This window comes from Gopherus flavomarginatus, chromosome 12 (assembly GCF_025201925.1).
Source record: "Gopherus flavomarginatus isolate rGopFla2 chromosome 12, rGopFla2.mat.asm, whole genome shotgun sequence".
NCBI lineage: Eukaryota > Metazoa > Chordata > Testudines > Testudinidae > Gopherus > Gopherus flavomarginatus.
The window spans coordinates 35,893,014-35,919,263 of record NC_066628.1 but is presented as its reverse complement, the minus strand read 5'-3'; the positions used below and the strand labels follow the sequence as shown (position 1 = coordinate 35,919,263).

Below are 26,250 nucleotides of genomic sequence, written 5' to 3'. Positions count from 1 at the left end.
TCTGCCAGCTGGGAATTTAAAGGGACAGAGACCTAAGTCCCAAGAAAGGAGATTTGTCAGTCTGCCCAACACCCCCTACCGCTCCCTAGGGTCTGATTGTACCGTGCACACTTAAAGCCAGATGCCCCTTGTGTGACTGCAGCACTGAGTGTGTTTGAACACAATTTTGGTCTGGTGGAAGCAGGGGCGCTGGAACAGTGTGTATAGTGGGGATGCTGAGAGCCATTGAAACAAACCATAAACCCTGTCTCTCATGGAAACCACTTCAAGACGGGGGTATGGCAGCACCCACAGCACCCCTAGTTCCAGCACCTATGGGTGGGAGGAAACACCCCCTACAAACTGAAAGGTGATCTGTATGGGGGAGGAGAGGAGAGGGTGTCACCCGCCACTCTATTTTTTTTTTGCGGGGGCGGCAGGAGGATTATTTCTTTATGGAGTATGAAAAAAGGCCCCACAATGTGTGTTGGGGTTTTTTTTAAATACAGTTTTTCCTCCTTGTGTTTTATGACCCTGGACACTGTGGCCTTGTCTCCTGTTTTCCCTAGAACTCTAGAAGAGGGAAATTTCACTCTCAGCCTTCAGGAGCGTCCAGCTCTGACTCAAGCTGGCCCTTGGCAGCGTGGCTGCTATCTACACCCTCTCCCCCACCGAGTGCTGCTTCGCCAGAACTTACCATCATTCAGATCTGGTTCATTCACCACCAGTCTCTCTTTTTCCCAGTCTTGATCTTCCTCCTGGAGAGGATGAAGAGCAGAGAAGTTCAGAGGTGAGAACCGTGTGCAGAGCTCCCCAAGGCGGCATGGCCTGGTGGATCAGACAATGGACTGAGACATGGCAGACTTGGGTTCAATTTCTGGCTCAGCCATTTGGCTGCTGGATGAGCTTGGGCAAATCACTGCCCCTCCATGACTCAGTTTCCTCATCTGTAAAACAGGAGTAATGGTCCTGACCTGCACAGAGATCTATGGATGAAAAGAGCTAGTTTTTATTAATAAAATTGTATATTCCACAGACACAGAGTACAGTAAAAGAACATTACCGTTGCCTGTGCAGCATCCTTAATTTGCCCCCCCCCGTGCACATACATTATGATACAGTCTTTAATTATGTTGTCACATGCTATATTTTCCACAGGACCCCTGCCCCATTCGTTGCCTGGGATGGCCAGCGCTCACTTAATGTTCAGCTATTCAATATTTTATTTTCTCTTCATTATTCCATGTGTGGCCCTCGGTCTTATTTACAGCACACAATTCAAATCCTGCTCGGAAGGGAGAATTCTTGATTTTCTAGGGCACTACAGTATCCAAGCACTCCAATACATTCATTTATCTTCCTGGAACTCCTGTGAGATGAGGAGCCATCACCTGTTTTCTCACAGTACTTGACATATTCAAGCACCGCGCCAAGTCACTTCAGGTGCCGTTGAGCATGCTCGCAATTTTGCAAGTCAGACCCTGGCTTCTTGTCAGCTCTCCCCCACCCACCACCTTCTTTCTTCTACCCCACTGTTTCCCAGTCTCCCCTAGTCTAATCTCAGCCCACACACATTTCCCTCCCTGGCTTCCAGTCCCAATTTCTTTGGCCAGCCACTCTCATTTCTGCCCAGTCTCCTTGCCCAGCTAGTGCCAGTCTCCATTCAACTTCCAGTGCCAGTTTCCATCTCACGCTCCCTCCATCAGCTGCCCCTCCATTAGCCTCCAGTCCCAGTTTCCCCTGTGTCTCCCAAGTCTGACTCTTGTCCACTCTGCATTTGATTCAATCAGTGACCTACTCCTCATGATGTTACGCAGGAGCATCCTCTAATTTCCCAGGCCTGGACTAGACCCAGCATGGCCCAGAAGTCAGCAATTGCAATGGCAGGGAAAGTCCTGCTCAATGCCAGGCTAGTGCTTTTGCAGTGAGGATGGACTCTTTGAGGAATTAATCTGGGAGGCTCTAGCAAGTCTCTACTATGCATTAGCAAATTGCAAGTTTTCAAAGGCTTATCACTTGGCCAAATACAGGCAGTTTTCACAGGTATGTCAACAGGCACCTCCCTGATACAAAGGGCACCTCCCTGCTCCATTTCAAGACCCTGCTCTAACACATGGGGGTGCTAGAACGTCTTAAAAACCAATCACCAGACTTTCACATCAGCAAAGCAATGTATTTCTTCCCTAGCCTCGTTCTTGGAAACAGCTGAACTAGTTTGGCTGAAATTTTCCAAAAAAAATTTAACCTCAGGCAGACGCCCAGCTGGGAAAACTTCAGCCCAAACTATTACATTTTGGCAAAGACGTAAGCAACGGAACCCGGGGTCTTGTAAAGGGAAGAGTCAGGCAACTCACAACCTGCAGGGGTAGAAGCACTGCCACATTCATCCTTGTCCTGTACAGTGCAAAATCAGCCCATCCTCTCTGTCCAAAAGGCCAGCCCAGGGCTAACAACTAAGCCACAAAAAGGAATAAGGAACAAGCGGCACCGTATTTTTTAAAATTTACCATGAGGCAGGATCCAAAAATCAGTGGCACCTCAGAGAGGGCTGTATGCAGCCACTGTTATTGGGATTTTCCCAAACATGCGGGCCATGGGAAAGAAAACCGCCCTGGACTTTGATCCACGGAGAATGGGCTGGAAAAAGGGAGATGAAAACCACAGCTGCCTTCCTCCAAAATCATAGTGATGCCTCCAGAGTGTCTCCCATCCCCTCTCCAACACACACACACACACACACACACACACACACACACACACACACACACACACGGCAGAGTGTTCTCTCTCTGTCTCCCCAGGACTGGCAAGGAGACCTGCAGTTTGTCAGAATCCAGAAGGTGAGCAGTCCTGGCTCCTGCCTCCACCCCAACTCATCTGGCTTCCCAGGTTTGATTTAAAGCGACGACTCCTTCACAGCTGCCCCAGCTTGCTGGGGGTGGGGGGCAAAGGGCACGGGGCGGGTTTGTGTGCGAGCAGAAAGAGCCAGGGGAAGCTGCCAAGCTCAGTTAGGGAGGAAGGGGGCTGAGAAGTTGCACGGGAGAGGAGACAAAGAGAAACAAGATGGCCGGGAGGGCCGACTCGCTGAGCCACGGGCGTTGGTCAGGTGAGCTCAGTCAGCAATGCAAAGATGAAAGATGGGACAGGAGCTGCCCCCTTGCAGGACAGGCCAGTGGGGTTTCTGAGCACAGTTTTATATAAACATCAGGAATCTGGGATGTAGCCCAGGGCCCAGGACTGCACACGTTATGTCACCAGTGGGGAATGAGCATTATTCACAGCCATTTGGGCTCATCTTGCACCTCCGGTCCCTGGCTCGCGGACAGCGCACACGCCCAGCATCTCTCACATACACACACACAGACACATCCCATCACAGCTATTTTGGTACACACTTCCAAAAATGGAAGCTCCCTTTCAGTCTCCATTCATCTCTTCCCAGACCCGCATGGGTGGGGGAGTTCACAGAGCCCTTTCTTTTATGAACAGCGGCGGAAAGAATGTTAGCAGCACTGCCGGGAGGATGACTCAGCTCAGGTCCCAGGAATGCCAACAGCTTCATTGCAGAGGTGTCTTCTCCTTGCAGGGAGGCTGGTGCCGTGGTAGCTCCCATCCTTGGCATGGGCTACCACACTCAATCAGAGGAAGTGGCAATGGAAGAGGCCCACTGGGCTCCTCCAGTCCATTTCCGAGCTGCTACAGAGTTGCTGTTGTGTGCCTGACGTTTCAGAGCTGCCTGGCTCTTCTATGGGTGCCCGGGGTGTTCAAGTCCTCGGAAAAATCAGGGACTGACTTGATTTTTTTTGGGCTAGTTTTGCAGCAACGGGCCAAGAGACTATCCCTCAGCCTCATGGGCTCTGTTCTCCATTCCCTCATGAAGGATCCCCTCCAAAGTGGTGCTGAGCCCTAGGCCAGCACTGGCATAAGCCAGCTGGCTAGCACTGCCCTGGGACTCCTGGGAGCAGTTCCTTCGCAAAGTCACAGTCCCCCAGTTAGCAATGAAGCCACAGTGGTGCCTGTGTGTAGATGGGCATATTTTTGGGAGGGGATAGTAGGTGGGGAGGAAGCAGGCCTAGTGGTCAGATTACCAGGTATTCCTCAGGAGATCCCCCTGGCCTGCGTTGCACAGGAAGGTACCAACAGTGGGGAAAACCCTCTCTACCAGGAGCTGTGGGTCCCACCGAGCCCAGCAGGACATCCTGAGGCCCTGGGTCCAGCCAGAGTCTGCAGTCCAATAACCCCTCGTGCAGAAGAATTTCTCAGCTCCAGCTCAGAGGAAGAAATATCTGCCGCAGGGAACAATGAGGGCTTTTGATCCAGCCCAGCATCCTTAGAGCCAGCAGTAGGCCAGCACCGGCTCCCATTAGGAAGAGGGCACTACCCATCCAAGCACAGCCCTATCCCTCCCTCTCTGCACACTGAGGTGCAACATTATCCTGCATGAACTGCGTCGAGCCAGATGTGAGAGCTCCTGTCTGCCAGCATCAGGAAACCCAAGACCTGGAAATGCCTGGTGTTGTAGGTGGAGAGGGTTAGAAGGACCACAAGGGTCCTCTAGTCTGCCCCCGAGGGTCTCATCCTGCCTACTCATTGTGTCCATTTCAACCTTTCCACACCCGCTCTTGATTCCTCACCATTCTCTACACCTTAGCTGAGACAGCCCCCCGTCCTATCTCCAAGATCCTCCCACTCTCACATCACAGGGGCAGCTCCAGAATAAATACAGACGGTGGGCAGTGGAGTGATTATTCTGGAATAAAGACACTTTTATTTTTGGACTCCGGAGCGTCCCAGGGCATTTTTAGTAACGCATGCAATTCTACACATGCGTGCGAGGCATGATCTCGCATGTATAGGGCCTGTGAGGTCATGCTGCATGAAGGATCCCAAAATGGCATCCTCTGTGCGCGTTCGGGGACCGGATGGAATCGTCCGGTGGGCACAGCTGGTCAGGAAGACACATTCAGGGTTTACATGGGCACGCAATGCATGTGTTGCATACATAGATGGCACCCCCCTGTTTGGAATGCAGCATCCACATGGGAGCTGTTAGGCCTGTCAGTTTTCCCATGTAGACAAGCCCTTACCCACTCTAGGTAGAGGGCAGCCAGCCAGGAAGCAAACATTAAACTCAGCTCCTCAGTGGGTGCAGCTCCATGAGAGCTATGGCAGCTTACCCCAGCTGAGGATGTGGCCTGACGGTTTTCATGGCCACCACTGTGCTTCAGAAATTACTCTGCATCGCTGACAGCAAATCCGCTACTCTTGGACTCCTGGGTGCACTTCGGATTGACACCACAGGCTTCTTAACCCACTTCCAGAGCTAGATCTGTGACACAGTTCCAGGGCCTTGGTGCTTTGCATTACCTGCCAACTCATTAACGTGGGGAAGAGACCTCGGCCCATTAGCAGAGCCATGGGTCTGCGCACATTCTATAAGCAGTGACTCCATACCCCAGAGCCTTGCTCCTCTTTATAAAGTAGTTGGCATCTCTGTGCAGCCAAGAACCTCCCAGCTTTTAATCACCCGAGCACATGGGCTTCGCCCCTCTGCAGCTGGCATTAGCTTGGAACAATACGTGATTCGGGTAGCATTGCTCTCTCATGTCGGGCAAGTACCATTGTTCACAGGCAGCCCCGGCAGCAGCCCTGCCGCCAGGCCCAGGACCACACACGACTAGGTTCATTGTGCTATAATGGACTTTTTCAGAATAGCCCTAACGGGAGAGCAATCCCACACTCCCACGCCTCTTGGGATTGCCTCTGCCCATTTCGAAAGCTGTCAGCATGGTGACATGGACCCTTATTTGGTTACATACAGGCCTGATCACAAAAGTGCGCGAGATGCTGCAGCACCTGGACTGATGTGGCAAACCCCAGTAAAGCGAGCCCATGGCAGAGTTACCAGTCTTTGTATTAGACAGGTAAAACCCATAGGGGACTTGCAGTCCCACCCACCCATTCCCACTACTCCATTCCTGGGCCTCTCCTGAGCACAGACTGATCTTTGAGCTCAGAGACAATATGTGGGGGAGGAGGCACCTGGGATCACATGTCCCCCCCCCTCAGATTTCTGCCAGGGTTTGTATGCCCTGCCTTGAACCCCGCTGAACCTTTAAATTGTGGGGCCCCCCGCACCCCACTATCAACCGTTACACGTTGCCTCTGTTTCACTGGTGAATACCAAGCTGAGACCTAAAAAGCTTGATTCACTTGTGACCCAAGCCAGGGTGGACCCAGGTAATGCAAGGAACCAAACAAACCTATAGTTGAGAGTTTTTCCAACAGCACGTATGAAGGTGGGTCCGAACTAAATGACTGGCTCCGAAGGGCCCATTAAAGCAGCTGGAAGCATATCTAAGGCAAAGGCATCGCGGCTGTTGCAAGGCTTGGCCTGTCTGGATTTCCTGGCAGGATGATAAGAACCACTCCCCTAGATGCCAGTGCACTGAGTCTCGGCTAGCAGGCTGCAGGAGGAGTTTGGAGAGGAAAGGCAAGCAGCCTCTTACCCTGCCAGCACATGCAGAGGCTGTGTGGCAGACTCACCTCCCCTGGACAGCTGCTCATTCCAGAGAGTCTTCGCAGACCAGCAGCCACCTGCCAACTTGCCCAGCCTGCTACAGAGCTCCGTGTGGCCCGTTTGCTCAGACCCCTGCCAGCTTCAGAAGTGGAGCTGCGCAGACATTTGTTTAAATCCTGCCCAGCTGCTGGCTAGAAGAGAGGCTCACAAAGGTATCAGCGTTGGGATAGGACGGGATAACGGAGAAGTGTCCCCATCCACCCTCCCCACGCCTCTCCCAGGGAGTTTGGTATGAGCGCTCCCTGCCTCTCTGAGGAGACATGCCAAGAAGCTGAGAGCCACAGTCCCAGCTAGGGTGGGGTGGGGGGATACCAGGGGGACAGCATCTCAAGCACAGGAGCAACAGCTCTCCCCTGGCACCGTGTAGCCCCTGTGACAAGACGGAAGGCAAGGAGAGGGGGATACTGACAGCTGAAGGGGCTCAGGAAGCACAGCCTGTAGCCTCACAGAGGAAGGGGAGCTCCATGACAGATGGGACCCAATGGCAGGAGGCCTGAAGACACCTCTACTTCCCCAGGAGGGTACGGGTTGTGCATGGGGGCCTTCAGGGCAGGGGAATGGAACCAGTAGATAGAGCAGGGGTGTTAGTAAGGCAACAGTGGGAAAGTGGGAGTAGCTGGCGGGTTTGGTGCCCTTCCTTGCTGCCCCAAAGTGCTTCCAATCTAAATGGACAAGACCACAGGGTGGGAGAAAGGGAGGATTATGATCCCACTACACAGGTGGGGAACTGAGGCACATAGTGGCTAAGTAACTTGCCCAAGGTCACGCAGGGAGTCAGAGACATTACAGAACTGCTCCATGTCCGTAGGGATGCGGACAGTTAGCTAACAGAGAAGGGGCCAGCAGGGGGTGCACGAGGATACCTGCCACAGCTCCTGGGGTTTTGCAGGACCAATGAAACTGCTCCAACAGCAGCTTTGGCTTCCTTTGTGCAGCTCTCGACACGGCTCTTAACCTGCCAGTCACTGAACCGAGAGTGCCTGAATCCCAGTCTAGAATAATCAGCTCGTGAAAAGGGTTCACTCTGGACCCCATTCACTTCCCAAAGTGGGAAATAGAGGGGTGGGGCTTCACCCTGCTTTCAGAGCGGGCGGCTGCCCGGCCTGGACACTGCAGATGCAGATGGGGTTTGGTTTTTAACCTCAGCCCAGTGATTGAGGCTCCAGGACCTGCTGAAGCCGAGCCAACTGCAGCAGCTCTGGCAGGTGGACAGCCCAGCCGGCCCAGGCTCTGTGCGAAGCTGGGCCACCGAGCTCTGCTCAGTTGAAAAGCAGCCAGGGGGAGGCTCAAGGAGACGTTTTAGGGTCACCAGGGAAGCTGCCCCTCCCAGCAAAGGGTGCACTAGAGTTGGGAGAAAGGGAGGCATCAGCAGCAGGAACTGAGCCCATCTGGCAGCAGAATCTGAAGCACCTTGGTTAGGTGAGCCCATAAACCCCGTGCTCTGCCGGCCTCTCATCTCCCCACAATTCGCTGGCTGCATCAGACGGCAAGCACAGGCTCCTAGGGAGGACACTTCCCCACAGTGAAAAGCCCTGCTTGCCTTAGGGAGGCGGGACACAGCGATAATTATCTGGGATCATCTGGAGGACAGCTACACAGGCAGTTGGGGCCAGCTGCTGTAACAGACAAAGATCACGTTACTGCAGGCTTAATGAGGGGCCTGGTTATGCAGCAGCTGCCCATCCCCAGAGACATAGATCAGCCACCCTGGCCAATGCAGCTCCCAGTGACCCCTGCCTGCTCCTGCTCCCCTGCCATACCTGGCCCATTCTACAGCACCTCCCCTGCTGGTGCCTCCAAGCAATAACAACACTGCAGTGAAATGTCTTCTCTTCCAGAGTCTCTAAGCACTTGGCAGACAGTCACACTTCCCATCACACATGGGAGGGGTGGGAGCTATAACAACACCCCAGGAGACAGGCACAGAGAGGTTAAGTCACCCACTTAAGGTCACAGAGTGTCAGCTTTCCAGCTGGGAACAGAACTCAGCATCCTGACTCCCAGTGTCTCCAAAAAACAAGGCAACTTTCCAACACACCCCTCCAAAAAACAAAAGGATAGCATGCTTCCAAAGGCAGTCTCGCCAACCCCAAATGTGAAAAATACCCTGAATCAGGCACCCCCAAAACCATACATTTGACTTAAAATCATGAGAGATAAAAATAACCAAAATTATTTGTTATTTGCCTTCTGGTGTTTGAACCTTTAGGGTGAATTTAGGTCATCCTAGCTAGAAACTTCCTTTTCTGGAATTTTTTTAATAACAGCTGAGCTTCTTATGTGTTCACATGACTCCAGCAGCTGGGGCTTTAAGAAAAACACCAATTATCATGAGATTTGCAGTTAAATCCCAAGAATGCTGCAATGCTGAAACAAGTTAAGAGCAAAGTTTGGCCTTTAAACAGACAAATATAGGCAGGGTGGTCCAGAGGAGGTAGCTAGGAGGTCCTGTGTTCTAGTCCTGTCTCTGCCAGTCTGGGGCCTTGAAGTCTGCTAGGGACTTTGCTATTGATCTGATGTGAAAGACAGTCAGGATACATGATAGGTGGCAGTAAAACCTTAAGATAGACAAGTCACACCACCTTCTGCCTCAGTTTCCCCACCTGTAAAAATCAGGATAACAATAGTAATCTACCCACCTCCCACTTATGGTGAGACTGACTTAATACCTGTAGAGTTCTTTGAATGCACAAAGCTATTAATGATTAGCCCACTCAGAGTCCTAACCCTTGGACCGGGAAGTGAGAGAGAGAGAGAGAAAATGGGAAGGATCAGAAGAAGAGATTGTTGGGAGGGAGGGAGACCCAGCTTGCTCTCTGCTGTACAAATCTGTCTCCTCATTCCACCCCCCACCATTGGCAAAGTCGTCTCATAACCTGTTTTTAAACTCAGTGCTGGACGATGCAAGCCATTACCTCACCTCTTCCTATTTCCTCTGCGCAGCCCAAACCCTCTCTGCGAGGAGCTCCCTCAAGCCCTCGTCTCCCCTCCCTTTAGCAAAGGGGGGCAACCAAAATCTGGCCGAGTGGGCTGGTGCATCTAGCTGCCCTTCATTGTTGGAAGGCAAAGCTCCAGTTGCCCCAGTGCGTCTCTTACCCCTGGGGGAGGAGGAGAAGCGAGCAGCCAGCCTACAGGAGAGGGGAGGAGAAGCTTGCTTTGGAATAACCTCCCAGGCCCCACGCAGACGTGAGTAACATATTGCCATTTATGGCTGCGCTTTCTGATCCAAGCCTGATGCAAGACATTGCAAGAGAGAGAAAGAAAGGGGCAGACAGAGAGAAAAGGGAATAAAAAAGAAGAGGCTTCTTCTCTGCGGAGTTTGGCCGAGCAGATGGTCACTGCCCAGCCTGTCCCCTCTGACCCTAATCACGCCACTCAGCCTCATTTGTGCGTCTAGGAAAGCAGCTGCTACAGCGTAAAACCTCCTTGCTCCCCCATGAAACAATCCTGTCCAACAAGAATTTGAGGGGCTAATGAGGGACATGCCATGCGAGCCACCTCAGGCCTGTCTGCAATTCAGCACATAAAGGCCCCCTTCCCCCCCACCCCATCATCAGCTCAGTGCTGCCCCCATCCCCAGCTACACGTGCTTGGGAATTCCAGTTCTCCCATGCACCAGGAAACAGCTGCAGAAGAATTGGGCAGCTGCCTCCGACAAGGAACCCCACTGAAGCTAATATTCTTCCCTTCTAGCCCATAGGGAGGCAGAAGATTCTGCCTTGCCCAGTCCGATTGCACCCAGACAGGCAAAAATATACGTGTATCCATCGGCTGGGTGAAAAGGCTGGTGTGGGGATGGAGAGGTCATGGTGGGGAAGTTTCTGAAGGGGTGAGGGTAGAGGACAGAACGAGGAGAGGCAGGTCCTCAGTGGCCTGGACCTGTTTCACATTCTGACTTGCAAGTGACCCAGCCATTCCAACCCACATCCCACCTTCAGACCCTCTGCTCCTCCCTAGGCTCAGCTGCACCTCCCACTAGGCCCCACCAGCAGCCCCCGGTCCTAGCTTAGCTATGAGCTACAGGAGCATTTGGGTCTAGGCATGCAACTGGGCACCCTCAGCAGCCCCCTGACAGTGCTGGGGAATTCACTTCCCCGCACTCCCTCACCCCTTTAGCAGGCAGCCCTGGAAGCTGGGAATCGGCTGCTGGCACCACCAAGACACTCGAACAGCTCCTGTGTTAGGCAGATGTACTGAGAAGACAGGGAAGACACAGAGTGGGATAGGTGCTCCTGGGTAAGTTAATCATGCGCATCAGAGGGTGGAGGGACTGGGCAAGGCTACCCTCCAGTAGGGAGCAGGTGGGAGAAAGTAGCTCACACCCCTGGGATGGGGAACCAGCACTGCAGGCCTCTCCACAGGCAGGACTGAGCCAAACAGTCGTCTGGTTCCAGCAGACGAAAGCACGAGGACCCCACGGTTCTATGCAAAGAAACACGTTGCCAACTGCAGCGCGGCTCTTCCAAGTGGAAATCATGGACGTGGCTGGAGAGCAGGTGAATTTGAGCGTTTGAGGGGAGCAGGGCCTCTCGGGCCAGGGGCTGAGTGGCCGTTTTGGACAGGGCAGCGTTCTCCAGCTTGGTGCTTTCAAAACCTGGCCCGGGGGAGCTGTCAATTATTTCAGAGGGGGGAGCAGAAGTGCAGATAGCGCTAGTGGGTCACTCTCCATGCCTCCCCCGCCTGCCAAAGCTATTCACAGCTGTGGTGGCATGAGACAGAGTCAGCGGGCCACCAGGGAGTCAAAAGGGCAGGGCCAGCCAGCTCTCCTACTGCACCGGCCATTCCCTTCAGCCAAGACAGCACTTTGTTGTGCTAGATCCTGAGGTAACAGAGGGTGGAGCATTGGGCTGGACCGTACACTGGCAGAAGACACCATGACTGGATGTCTCTTTTCCACCTCTCATTTCTAGGACCACGAGGCCAGAGCTTTGTGAAGCCCAGACCTGGGGACTTACACTATCTTCTGAGCCACATTCAGTGCTGCTGCGAGTGTGAGACAGGGGGCAGAGGCATTAACTGAGGGGTTAATCCTCAGCTCAGTCACCTCTTCCCCTTGCCCAAGTGCTCAAAGCAAGGGCAATGAACTGTAGCTTAGGGTGCCAGGAAATACCTTTGGGAAGGAGGCAGGAGCCACGTTCCCGGATGGGGGTTGAGCCCTAAGCCAGGGTGGTTTTGAATTGACCTATTTTTGTTGTCCTGTTATAGACATTCCTGTGGCAGAAGAGCCCTGCCGGTGGCCTCCCAATCCTGTGAGTCCTTCCCACAGCAGCAGGGAAAGCCAGGCACTCACTGTGCTGGCTCTTGCAGATTTAGACTTGAAAGCTGGTGAGAACTTCCCTGCCTTTAGTGGTCTTGACCCTCTCTGGAGAGTAAATCCCTCCATGGCTGGGTGACCTAGCCCAGCTCCCACCTGCCCACTAGGTTTAATAAAACATTTCTAGGGAGAGTCCAACTGCCCGGCTGGGTTGTTGTTCCTTTGCACCCCCAATCCTCAATAGCCTCCATGCCCCCCTAAGGCCTCATCTGCATTAGCACCTTCCTCTGGGATGTTGTACTGCTGGTGGCAACATTGGGAGTGCTAGTGTAGACCAGCTGCTGGGATTGAACCCTGGCATCATGCAGATCAACTCTGGGCATGAGGGCTAAAACCTGCAGCCGGTCTGTCCTAGTCCCCCTGCTCGCACCGGTGGGGCAGCACCATGACTACAGCAATAGGGGTGGAGCCAGGAGAAAAATGCTAGTCTAGATGCTAAAGCCCTGTCTCGGCTTTAGCCAATCTGCTTTGTAAATCACTTGATTAAACCACTGGCCCACTTGACCTCTCCTCCCCTGCTTCCCAGCGCTCAGCTAACAACAACACCAGCAAGCTCCCACTCACCCCGGTGCCATGTGTCCATTACACATTTCCCTGCCTTCGAGAGCCTTTTCCTCCAGGACAACTGGCTCAGCTGCTCCCCTCCCCGCCCGCCAGTTACTGCCATGGAGCAGCTGCAGCCTGCCAGCCAAAGGCCTTGTGCTCACAGCGAAGGTGCATCCTGAACCAGCCAAAGGGGCAGGTCCACCCAGGGGAGACTCCATGGCTCAGCGCAGAAGGCCCTTCTGAAGCTTGTCCTGTTTTTTAAGCAGTGAGCGCTCTGCACACGCTGTTCCCCTCAGGGCAGACTGGGAACCCTGGGGAACACAGCTCTCAGGAGCTAGTCACACGCCCTGCCGGCCGCACCTGGGACCCCTGCAGTATCCCAGGTGGGGAATTATCACCAAGGCAGCACCATGCCCAGGCAGCTCCTCTACAGTCAGATTTCTGGCTGTGAGAATCTCAGGTTATTTATTCCCCTCCCTACCGAAGGTCTCCGATCTCCCTTGTGAGCGTTGCAGTCAGACTCCTCTATCTCCTTGGGACGTCTTGTGTCTGGTCAGCATCAGGCCCCTGGCTACATTCGCCCTGCAATTCGCTAAGTCAGTGTAGTCACAGGTTGGCCAGCCAGCACTGACACGTCCTTACCATGTTTAAGAAACCGAAGGAGGCTGTGTCTCTAGTGGTTAGAGGGCAGGACTGGTAGTCAGCAGATTCTAGTCCCCACTGTGTGAGCACAGGCAAGTCTGAGGCACTTTTCCATGCCTCAGTTTCCCCACCTGTAAAGTTGGGATAACCCTCACCCACTGATTTAAAAGTACTTGACGATCTTTGGATGAAAGGGGCTGTAAGTGCAAAGTATATCTCCTCCTCCAGGGAAATCTGCAACTGCTATGGCCAAACTAGATTCAAAAACTTTGCAAGTGGCTAGCAACAAAATTGAATTTGGGAAGGGAGGAGGGAGCTTATATATGTTAGCCCACCACCCCAGCCCAGTGGATTAGTTATATAGTAGCGTCATGAACTGGCTAGTTTCTGTGAACCACTGCCCTCTACTGGATGGAATCGGAACTGTCTGATGGGGCATCATAGACCCTATACTGCTAATGAAGATTTTCCTTTAGCCTCAGAAGGTGGGGCCTGTGCTTCTTAGAGCAGGAGGATCAGAGTTTTATCCCCACAGCTGTCTCCAGGAAGTTCCAAGTGGCTACAGTGAACAACACAGTAACAGCTCTAGAGTCCCCAGAACCGGCACCTTCTCAGAAGCACATCCCAGATTTGGGGGAAAGACAGGGACACAAAGAAGAGAAAGCGACAGACACACACAAAGGGGAGGCAACGTTCAGGTCCTGCTCATGTCCCAAACTTCTGATTTAAATCCTGCAGGAAAAGGCTGAATGTGGTTTTCCTTAGAAGTCCACACCAGGCCAGGCAGAATCAGGAGCATGGAATGGAAGGGCAGACACCATATTCCTTCAGCAACATGGGACAAACCCAAATCCACCCCAAAAGAGCTGCTGGTACCCATTTAAAGCCTGTCTCATAAGACATATGACGGGGAGATGTGATCTCACCCCAGGTACTCGGGAAGGGAGGAGCATGACAAGTGCTGGTATTCGTGGGAGGAATTGGCTACTTCCTGGTGTGGGGGAAGCTGCTGGGTTTATCGTATTTTTAAACATACCAGAGGTCAGAGGCATCCAGAGCCCTTGGATGAGTGCTTTGCAACGTTTCATGCGAATCCAAAGAAAATAAAAACTGCAATGTATTGTGGGTCAGAGCATGCACATGGTAATAAAGATGCTGGCATGATGCACGCTGTGGGGGGAAAAAGTCTTGCAAAACCTCACTTCACAGGGGAAGGGATTTTCTTCACAGGCAGACAAAAATCCCTTCAGTGCTTTCATTATCCTAGCGGTAGCATCAGGACAAGTGCATTTTGTGCCTGACCTGGTACGTTTTCATTATTATTTTGCAAAGCTGCTGTGACTTGGGTCCCAATCCTGCAGGCTGAACTGATGGGCTCCACAGAGTCCTGCAAGCTGATCTGTGCCCTGAGGCTTAAACTCAGCAGCAGCTGGATTTCCCCTGCACACAAACTCTGCTCCCTCCTTACAGTTTCTCTCCACTTCTCTCCCTTTGCCCTGTTCAAATCCTGGTCTTAGCGTACCAAGTGGATAGTCAGAAGAGCTACCCCCATGCCCAGCTGATGCCAGGGTAGCCATCACTGACTCCCAGCCACTCACACAGCAGAGCCATCAGAGCAGCTGGGCTAATATCCACCCCCAGCCATAAATCAAGGCCTTGTCCGCCTGCAAAGTGATACCCCAGGTGGGAGGCCAGCTGCCTTGGCATGGGGAAGTGTCAGTTTATCCAGAAAAGAAGGCCAGCTTTGTCTTAGCACAGTACACCTTCCATGTGGCCTGCCCTCTCACAGCCTGGGCTCCCTGCAAGAAGCCCAAGGCTGCTCATTGCTCTGCAGTCTAGTGCTATTGTTCGCTCCGATTGCTTGGTCTGACAGGCGGTTTCTAGTGCAAGGCAGCAGCACTTGGACTGTTGGTTAACGCTCTACAAGATGGACCTGATCCAAAGCCCACTGGAAAAAAAACTCCCCTTGACTTGAGATCACTGAGCCCAGCCTCAGGCAGAGGTACCCAGAAAAGGAGATTGTTTACCTTCCCCATATCTGTAAACGCAGGAGACTTCTGTCCTGTGATGGCTCCTATCCAAAAACTTTCAGACACCCTCTCTGCTGCTTCATAGAAAACAACCCCTTTAAAAGGCTGTTCTGCCAGAGTTGTTATCTGTTTCCCCCACACCCACACCCCTTCCCTATTTTGGTTTTTGTTACCAGGGCTGCTCGCATGGGAAAATTGCAAAGGGCAGTTTTTCTGGGAGGACCAGTGCTTTGTAATGTTTCTCTCTCACCTCAGATGATGGCCCTGAGGCTTTCCTTAGGGCATATGGCAGGGGAGAGCATTCCCTAGTGGCGAGGGCACTGGATTGGGAGTCAGGAGACCTGGACTTTATTACCATCTCTGCCATCAGACCTGTTGGGTGAATTTGGGCAACTGACTTCCCGTCTCAGCCTCTGTTTCCCTTCCCACCCTTTGTCTATTTGGATCATGAGCTCTCCAGGGCAGGAACTCTCTCTCAGTAGGTATTTGTACAGCACCTCATACCAATGATCCCCAATGTCGGTTGGGGCTACTGTAATAAGAACAGAATTGGGATTTTCTGATTAAATTTCTCACAGGAACTAGACTCGTCAATTTCAAAGATGGCTTGGTCTGGTTCTCACACTTGGAAAGAACTCATGATATAAACTCATCTTGTGTTAATGGAGCTGACAGCATGACCAGTGGGTGGTTATCAGAGAGCAGATGATCAGACACCAATCAAAATCAAGTACTTTGGCAGGATCAGTTTTTAATCAAAGGAAGGGGGAAGTGTTACTGGTGATTAAAGAAGTCAGATCTCCTGGGTTCTCTTCCCCAGCTGTCCCACTCACTTGCTTTGTGAGCTCAGGAAAGTCACTTCACCTCAGTCTGATGTCCCCATCTGTGAAATGAATCTGAACACGCTTTGAGATCCTTCCACAAAAGGTGCTAAGGAAGTGCTGAGCATTCTGTTCACCTTGGTCTGAATTCTGCAAGGTGCTGAGTACTGCACATTGCCATTGACCTCAGTAGGATTCGAGGACGTTCAGCACCTTACAGGATGGGGCAACTCATAAGAATCTCCTTTAGAACGGAGCCAGTTTGCTCCCCCATTTCCTATACGTCCCAGCTCTCAGGATCCTGCCAGCAAAGCAGATTATGACAGCCAAAATGATAAAACCACTTGGAGCAGTTATCTGCACTGCTGGCAAGGATCTGATCCCTTTTGTTCACTCAGTGCTGGCCTCAGCTGCTCTGGTTTAGGATCTTCCCAAGGAAGTTGGGCCAGAGCCTGTACATTTTCACACCTGCAGCTGGAAGCACCTGGAGAAGGCAACATCAGGGAGTGCGTGTGTGTGCGTAAAACACACACTGAGCTCACTTTCGAAACAACATACGGACAAACTCTCTGTAATAAACTTCAAGTCATCAGAAGGAGAGGGAGATTCTCACGTGCAAGAGGGGGTCCGGTAGCAAGGGCCCTGGATTGGGCATCAGGGGCCTGGGTTCTGTTCCCAGATCTGCCACTAAGCTAGTCACTTACCCTCTTACCCAGCTTTCTGTGGGATAGGAATACCTCTCCCCCACCGTTCTTTCCAAAGCACTTGGAGGATCTAGGGATGGTGAGCACCCTGTAAAGCCCCAATAGCTTTTGAATGTCTGTTCCTTTCCGCTAGCATTAACTGAGATGGTGTCTGTAAGGGGCATTAGTGTGGAAAGGATGAGCGTGGCCTTTCTTAGCAACAAGCTACCCCAGGCCTTGTCTCTTCTACTCTTTGCTAGGAGGCAGCTCCCCTCTTGTCTGATCCATGACAGTTATTGGCCAGGCGCTAGATCCCTTTTAAAACTACTTCCACGTCAAGGCTTTGCAGCTTGACAAGCAGCTGGGAAGCTTGAACTGCTTCTGAACCAGCCCAAGTCGGCTCACCCGGTGGTAAGGCACTTAGACGCAAGCCCCTCTGGCCACCTGGCCCCTGCCCCAACTCACCCGGCAGCCAGAGCCAGCAAGACCAGAGGTCCCGAGCCATTGCTGTATGTTCCCTCTGCTATGGGATGAGGGGTCACCACATTCCATCCTACTAGACTATATAGACCAAAACAAGTGAAAAAAACAAGCCAGGCAGTCTTGGTATCCTTTGGGGGAGGAAGGAAAGATCTCTTTGTCAGACCTTCGTATGATATAAAAGTAATTTACAGACATTAGCTAAGCCTCACAGCACCCCCAGGAGGTGGGGCCTATTGTAGCCATATCACAAAAGGGGAAGCGAAGGCACAGAACTCCTAAGGGGCTTCCACAAGTTCACACAGTAAGCAAGCAAGCAGCAGAGGCAAGCACAGAACCCTGGAGTCCTGGTGCCCAGTTTCACTGCTCTAGCCAGGAGACCGTATATCATCTCGGTACACCGAAGCGAGAGAAAGTGGGTGAGGTAATCTCTTTTATTGGACCAGCTTCTTCCAGTAAAAGAGATACTACCGCACTCACCTTGTCTCTCTATTATCCTGGGACCAACACAGCTACACCACTGCATATGACTCTGAAGCTGCCTGAGGAAGAGCAGCAGAGACAGTTAAACAGACACTGCTGATTGGCAGTACTAAGGGAAAGCTCAGCATGGCATGAGCATATGCTAGGGAAAAATAATCGGAGCCAGCAGAATGCATGACTAAGACTAAGACATGGCAGCGCTGCTTGCTCAGAAAAACGTTTCTCCCTCAATGTTCTGGTTGATTGGTTAATGGCTGCAGTGAAATTGGACCACTCCGAGGCAGTACATCTGCTGATCAAGGGAAGAAAACCATGCTGGCACTGCAGAACACCCCCCGCACCCCAGTCTGATGTACTGATTCATTTATAAAGTTCTCAGCCCACATAGCAAACCCCTGCCATTACTACGGAACAGACAGCCCAGCTGACTGCATCTGGGAGTCATGTGTGCTGAGTCATTTGGGAGACTGCAGTTTTCCAGATTAGACTGGCCCCATTGAACAGGACACATTTCTACCAGCACCAGAAGTTGCCCATAAGATGCCTGTGGCCAGGATGTTGGACGTGAATCTAGACCCAGATCCTTACTGAGGGTCAGAGACAGCTCCACACCCCAGAGTCTAACCTTAGTGATGTCTGGATAGCACCAGCTTAGCTCACCTCCATTCTACCTCTCTAGTTCCCCTGCCCATTCCTGGGGCACCTTTCACATCTACTAAAAGCCTCTATGATACACAGAAGTTATGGGGCACATGACTGCCTAGGGCTGCTCCCAACCTCTTCTGTAAGGACTCTGCTGTAACAACAAATACAACCGAGAACTGACATCCCTCCCACTTACAGCTCTTCTCTCAGCCCCTCTCCTCCAGGGGTGCACGGTGAGGTTAGCAGCCCAAGGACAATGACAGCTCTCGCACTTCTGACAGTCTGCTCGTGGGAGAATCATCAGTCTGCTGATGGGAGGCCAATCACTGGCAAAAATTACACCCTGACCTTGGGGTATGTAGCATGTTCTGAAAATTCCTCTGAGAGAGAGAGTGTGGGGAGAGCTAAATACCTTCCCCCAAGACAGTAGGGTGACCAGATGTCTCAATTTTATAGGGACAAGAGTTTTTTGGGGCCCCTGGAGCGGAGTCCTTTACTCGCTCTGAGGGCCCCGGAAAACTCTTGCAGGGCTTGGGCCTTTGAAGATTCTTCCGCTCTGGGTCTTACCGCCAAAGTGGGATCCACCGCTGAAGTGCCAGGTCTTCTGAGGTAATTCGGCAGCGGGGGGCTCCCGCCGCTGGTCTTCAGGGCACTTTGGCAGCGGGTCCCAGAGCGGAAGGACCCCCCGCCGCCAAAGACTCCAGGCCTCCTGAATCCTCTGGGCGGCCCTGCCCCACTTCCTGTCCTGATTTTTCACATTTACTATCTGGTCACCCTACAAAACAGAGACCTTGTCGTTCTTACAGTAGCCAGAGAAAGACGCCTCTCTGTCTAGGTGAGCAGCTGCCAAGAAGTACAGTGATGGGGCATTAGCTGTTTTGTATGAAGTCCCCATCCCCCCCTTCTCCCCCATTCCCCCCCCCCCCCACACACACACACTCCTCTTTGGGATGGCACATCATCTTCCCTCCACTCTACTGTGCTGAATCAGATTGTTTAGCTAGTGCCCTTGTTGTAAAACTAAATGGATGGCTCAGAGGAGTCCTAGCACAAGCTAGATCTCTCTCTCTTACACACTCATTCACTCAGCACAGAAAAATGTCCCCCACCCACTCTCTCTGTCCACAGCCTTAGGTCCACCAGAGAGAGGCTGTTTGGAGCGTGATCTGAATGAAGTCATTCTTCCCAGGGGGAAAAAACAATGCTTGCATGGCAGAGAGGGCCTATTTTAACTCACTTTGGGAACCTGGGGTGAGGGGGGGGGGCAGAGGGGAAGAGGGTGATGAAGGCCCTGCCAAGGAGCAGGGTGGGCAGGGGGAGGAGAAAGGAGCAGAGCAGGGAACCAAACTATTGTCCCAAGTTTGCTTCCCTTGGGAGTTTGCTAGCCATGGAACTGGGCTTTGCTCTTGGAGGCAGGTGGGGCTGGCCTGGGGCAGGGTTCCTGGTGGCACAGAGCAGTTTCCCTCACCCTGTTTTGTCAAAGGAAGCGCTGTGCTGAGTCCATGCCCTGAGACACTGCGGCGGGTGTCAGTGTCCCAGCTGTGCTCCTCTAACTGATTAGTCACCAAGGTGGGCTCTTTTGGGGGAGCCAAGTACGCCAGCCTTCAAGCAGCACCACAAGCTGCCCACTTGTAGGCCTGCAAGATGGCATTATTCGTATCAGCCACCCCCCTGGCTGCCTAAATCGCTTCAGGGACCAGCCCTCCATTGCCTTCTGCCTGCTTCATGGCCCTTCTCTTGCTGTCCTCCCCGTCCTTGGGCACTCATCTAGCATCGGCCTCCCTGCTCTATCCTTTCCCACAAGCTCAACACTGGTGGTGCAGGAGCTTTCTCCTCCGCAACTCCTGCTGTTCGAAACAGACTCCCTCTCACTGACTCTCCACATCTCACCTGCACATGCCTCTCCCTCTAGAGCGTGTCAGAGGCCAGTTTGTATAGGAGACATCTCCAGTTTACACATCACTGGACCCTAGTCTAGTGGCTTTCAACCTGTAATCCACGGACCCCTAGGGATCTGCAGACTATGTCTAACATTTCCAAAGGTGTCCGCACCTCCATTTGAAATTTTTTAGGGGTCCATTCATGAAAACAGGTGGAGAACCACTACTCTAGTCTACCCACATATGCCCCATGCTTTATGGTCTCTCCTGTACCTGACACATACAACACCCCTTCTCTCCGGACATACTTTACAAGGAGGCAGCCATGCCACCCTATGGGCTCCTATCCTTCAAGAGTGCAAGGTGCTGAAAGGGTTACAAAAGTTTTGGGGAAACAACCCTTGTTTGAAGATGGGGTCGAGGAGAAAGGCAGAGAAATGTAACTGCAGTCTGCCAACAAGCCTATGGAGCCCAGAAAGAACTGTGGAGACAACAAGCCAAGTGGGCAAGGAGATCAGACAAGCTGGTTGAGACACCTTCACTGTGGGTGGTGCTCTCATCTCATTTGCCCAGCCCCATCGCTGAGCAATGAAGAAATGCCTTCAGCTGCAATCACTTTCCTTGCGAGTAAAACCGGCAGGCTCCTGTCACTCTGTCTGGAAACACCCTGGCTAGCTTCTCCGCCCACTGACCAAACCCAGCTAGGTTCTGGAGTGAACTCAGAGCAAGCTGGGGGATGGTACAAACCAAGGTGCATGGCAACGGTCACCCTGACCGAGTTACTGGTTTGAGCATGAGCATCCAACCCCAACAGAGTCGTGTTTGTTTAAAAGGATCTGAGCAGCTTTGGTTAGTGAAGCTCTGAAATAGGGACTGTGTGTGGGATGAGGTGTGTATATGTATGAGAGAGAGGATGAAAAGCCCTCCAAACAAGAGCCATGCTACAGCAGCAATAAGCCTGGATGGAAGCCAAGGGTACCAATGGGAATCCTCTATAAAGTCAGTTGCTTTAATGGGATGCTGCCCGTTTCCAGCCAGAAAAGCTGGGAGACATACTGGACCCTGCAGCTGACTGAGGAGTACAGAGAAACCTGGCTAATAAGCTTTTCAACAGCAAACCTAGTAAACAGGATGGCTACCACCAGGGCTAGTATCTCCCCAACTTATGCCTCCAGGGATCATCCTGCTTATTCCAGAGGCAAAGTACTCCCATTATGAGACCAATAATATGGACAATCCTCAATGGAACAAGAGATAAGGATCACCTCAGGAACAACATGACCAAGCTAGAGTAGCTCAATTTTCAGAGGTGCTGCCCATGCATAAGTCCCACTGAACTCAGGAGTGATGGGAGCTCAGCACCTCTGAAAGTGAGAAGCTAAGTAAAGTTGAGCATGGATACTGCCCAGGCCCCACTACAGAGATGTTACAGATCAGGAAGAGCATGGTTAAAATATAGGCCTGCATTCATGTGCCAAAGTCACCACGCCTGCTTCAGTCTTCTTTCCATACTAGTTAATAGGTCTTGGCACATCATCTAGCACATTTCCATTCATAGAGCTCAAAGCTTGTTGATCTCATTTTACAGGTAGGGAAATGAAGGAATAGAGTGACTTGGCCAAGGTCACATAGTGAGCCAAGAATTGTAAATTCTCCAGGGCACTGGCTGGCTCTGTTGTGTCTATTGTACCGCGGCCAGAACATTTAAAAAGTAAAGCTAACAACAATATAACCAGGCATATCTGGCCCCCAGGCCTGTGCTCTCTCCACTGGAGCATCCTATCTGGAGTGTGATTTTAAATAGACACCCCCACACACACTTTTTTTTTAAAGCCACCCTTAAGCTACTCACCCTATGACCCACAGAAAATAACCTTGAAAATAACCACCAGACAAACCCTGGAGGAAAGCTTTTGGTAACTGCAATTCAGCAGGTTCAGGCAATTCATGTTTAAAAGACTGTGAGAGAAGCATCAGGCCAAGTTTACCATCCGTTGGCAACTAGCTCCCTGGAGTCCTGGCTGTGCTGGAGGAGGGGTAGCAATGAAGCATGAACTCTTCACGCACCTTGCATTGCTCATTTATTTTTAAACAGCCAAGATTTAGTGCGGTGGGAGGATTTACTTTTGCTGCATGGCACTGGGTGACTGCCACACACACTGCAGATAGCCAGGGCACTTTTCAGGGCTACTGGACACCGAGTCTAGACTTTGGGAGTCATCTCGTGCTGAGACTGCCGGGCAGCACGTTCAGATCTATCCTTCCTTGGCATGGGGGAGGAAGGGCACTGTAGGCTGCCTCACAAGGGCTCATCCCCATTATATTCAAAGCTGCAAGAAGCTAGCTTCCACCAGAGACATCATGATAAAGGGTGCAAAAAGGAGACTGAGGGGGAACCCTCTGAACCCCTTCTCCTTATCTTGATTAGTGAGGCAAGTGATAGAGAGGGAGGAGCCTCACAAACCAGATTTGCAGACTCAGGTCCACTCAAGCAAAGATTAATCTGACTTGCATTCAATTCTCAGAATCTATTTTTTTTTTTAGAAGAGATACAGGCGGGGCAGAGTGGGGCAGGGCAGGGGGACTGGACGGTTGGGAGTTAAAATCCTAAATCAAAATTTCAGTGGAGCAACATGAAGCAGCATTTTGTTCTCACACTCTAAGAAGCAACAAGCTTGTCATAACTCTTTAGATCAGAGGAGGTGGGAAGGAGAGAGATTAAATAGATCTGAGGTTTGGGACAGGGTGGGATGATCTGGAGGCCACAAAGAGAAACAAAACTGGCTGGTTAGAGGCATGTCTGTGCAAAGTGCGTGAGATCCCAGCACAGAAGTAACTGCACAGTTCTGTGCACTCAGCACTGTATGGGTGTGCCTGGACTGACGGGGGTTATGACAAACACCAGGGTTCAGACTACCGTAGCATTTGCTGCTGCCGACACACACACACCCCAGCAACACAATTTCTAGGTGAGGAGTTGCACACACGTCATTCCCACAGGCAGGAGTGCTGGCACAATTTGGGGGGGGGGGATGTGCTGAAAGCCGTGGAACTAAACTGTACACTTTGTATAATGGAAACCGCTTCAAGCCAGGTTGTGCTCCAGCTCCCCTACTTCCAGCACCTACCCCCGCAGGGCCAGGCAGCAGGATCCAACCCAACTTCCCAAAGTTGCACAAGGAAGACGAGCTGTCCGGAGCTCCCCACTCTTACCTTGCTCTCGTCGTCATCGTCGTCCTCCTCCTCCTCTTCTTCTTCCTCCACCGCCTCAGCAGCCTGGCGGGGGATGCTCATCTCCTGAGGCTGACTCTGCTTGTCTGCTTTTGCAGTCCTGGCTGCCGCTGCCACCGCCTCCTCCTTGGGCTGCTGCTCTTCATTCTCCCCAGCTCTCTTCGCCTTCCCCTCTTCAGCCTCAATCTCCTCCACCGGAATCTTGCTCCCCTCGTCCTTCGCTCCTTCCTCGTCCTTCTCCCCCTTGGGGATCCCCTCCTCCTTCAGCGCGTCTCCCTCCTTCCCTTCCCCCTCGCCCTCCTTCCTTTCCTCCCCCTGCTCGGTTGCCTCCTTGCCCTGTGACCCTGCCCCCTTGGCTGTCTCGGCAGCTTTGTCCCCTTCAGTCGCTCTCAGCTTCACAAAGACCGAAGCCAGGATCACGGCCAGGACTGTGAACAGCAGCGGCACCGCCAGGTACAGATCCACGGCCACATCCATCTCTGCAGCCGAGTTGCAATGGACTAAGGGCGTTGCTTGTTTTTTTGTCTGGCTCCCCTGCGCGGCTGCTGCTGCTGCCTGGAACAGCTGACCAGCTCTGGTTAATTTCAACGGGCAGCGCAATCTGCCCGCAGCTGTTAGCGAAATCCCGGCTCTGCTAAAGCTGGATAGGGTTTCACAACACACACAGCAGCAGCGTCATTTCCCAGGGCCCTGCCCACCGCTGCCATCCCACCGCGCAGGCAGCCCAAGTTATGAGGTTTTCTCTCTCCCCCTTTCTCCTTCAGGGTGTTCTCAGCCCGGGCCTGGCCCCCCTCCCCGAGCATTGAGAACCATGTCTCCACTCCCCTGGGAACGGGGGTTTTTCGCCCTCCGGGGGGGTGATGCTGGAAACAGCCAAGCGAGCTGCACATGATCAGCTCTGCTAGAAGCGGGCTGTGGCCAAAAGGCTCTTTCCAGAAAGTTCCGGGGACTCATCGAGTTATTAATTTAAACGAGCCCTTTGCAAGGATAAAAAGGACTAGCAGGGGAAATTGGATGCCTGTATTACTCCCATCTGTCAAATGGGGCTGGTTATACTTAGGCTGTGGAATGGTCACCTGAAGGGAGTGATGGGACACTGCGTGGAACATTTTAAAGCTAAACTGGGGCAAATGCCTCCTGGGGACCCAGCTTGGACAGGGTGATTTGTCAGGACTTTTAAGTCTCTGCCATCCAGGATTCCCTGCCTGTGGGAGGCTCAGTTAAGGTTTGTAAAACAGTCTGAAAATAGAAGGTGCTCTATGAGTGCTAATTATTGTTGCCACAGTGGAGCATCAGGGGAGCAGACATGGGAATCTGGCTCCCAAATCTACCCCAGCAAACATTCTGTGGTTGCGTATGTGAGTGGAGTTTCTTGATTGACTAAAAAATAGCCCCCTCTCCCCTCATCCAAATTAAATCCCAAGGGAGGGGGGAAATGGACTGGAGCTGATTCTTGCTGCTCTAGGTAATCCTATCAAGCAGGAGCTCATTAGCCTATGGATAATAGTATTCTTAGTAACAAACAACCACAGCACTTAATCTTCTTCTCTGTGCGCTTTAGGTTTCATGGGAGATCATCATAGCCACACTACAGCTCAACCTGAACAATAACGAATGATTTACAGCTACTAGGTGGGATTTAGAGATTCAATGCAGCATCTCAGGCCCCTCAAACACATTTTTTTGTTACCTCTCCCCTCCACTCTTGAGGCTGGTAATGTTATGAGCATCAGAAATTTTGACTCATTAAATAGAGGTAATGGGAAAAGAATGTGATATGCCATAGAACGAATCCTCCATCATCTCAGTTGTCCTTGTGGGCTATAGGTGGTGGAGGCTACCTCTTTCTCAAGCTGTCTCCTGTTATAATGGCCCATTGTTCCCCAGGTGGGCCTTGCCAGGCTGAGAGTCTGACTTCTGTCAGCTCCCTTTTTGGCACTGAATGGAATATTGATTATTAGGGCATGGCGAATACCCCACTCTTCGGCTCTGGCTGATATTCTAGGCAGAGGTCATGCCTCAGTTAGCACTTTGCATCCCAGGATCTTACATCACTACAAATGAGCTGAGCCTCACAACCCACAGTGATCCAGGGACATTGTTCCTATTTTACAGAAGGGGAAACTGAGGCACAAAGCAGTTAAAGGCCAAATTGTTCAATAGCAGCCTCTGATGTGAGAGCCTCAATTTTCAGATGCCCAACTGTAGACACCTGGAACCTGATTTTCAGAGATGTCATGCGCCCACAACTCCAGCTAATGTCAGTGGAAGCTGCAGGGGCTCACCACCTCTGAAAAACCAGCTAGAGGTCTTAAAAGTTTGGCACCCAATAATGGTAATGGTAACATCTTTGAAAATGTCACCCAATGCAATTGCCCAAGCTCACCCAGTGAGTCAGCAGTAGAGCAGCAACAGAGCTCAGATCTCCTGAGTCCAGCCTCTGGCTCTAACCACTAGACATTGCTCTCCCCCTCTACCCTTCAGATGCTCTTTGGTCTCCTGAATATAATTTCCCTCCACCTTCGAATAACAATCTCCCACAATGAGCCCTGAATACACCACACACATTTACCCATTTGCTGAGGATAGCTGGTGACCCTCCCTTCTTCTCTGTTTTTCTCAAGGGGCATGCATTTTTTTTGGGTAGGGGGGACAGGCTGGGCAGTCTACCAAGCTCCCTCATCTCCTCCTAACAAATTCTGTCCCTTAAACTGAGGGTGCACTAAGCCCCTGAAAAACCTAGCTCACGTAACCAGCTGTTTCCTCCACTGACCTCCCTGAAGTTCTAGGCTCATAGGGACGTCCTTTCCTGGATCCCTAAGGAGGACGGCTGCTGGGGGAGATCTTCCTGTGCCTTTGGAGACCAAGAAGAGGGGGAATTCCAAGCCAGCAGCAGGATTAATGCCCCTGGCTCTTGTCTTGACTGCAGCAGACTA

The 26,250-nt window shown here is 52.0% G+C and overlaps 1 protein-coding gene across 4 annotated transcripts in view; it reads right to left on the bottom strand.

The window, feature by feature from the left end:
- The window catches only part of MXRA7 (matrix remodeling associated 7), an 836,957-nt gene that overhangs the window by 29,305 nt on the left and 781,402 nt on the right, over nt 1-26,250 (bottom strand). Inside the window, exons 2-3 of one of the 4 annotated variants that reach the window (XM_050919440.1) lie at nt 23,297-23,869; nt 677-737 (exon numbers count right to left, since the gene is read on the bottom strand). In XM_050919440.1, coding sequence (XP_050775397.1) covers nt 677-737; nt 23,297-23,791 — 556 coding nt within the window. In that variant the 5' untranslated portion in view covers nt 23,792-23,869. Of the gene's footprint in view, nt 1-676; nt 738-23,296; nt 24,034-26,250 lie in introns of those variants that run through there. The other 3 variants (XM_050919441.1, XM_050919439.1, XM_050919442.1) reach the window with 3 other exon arrangements.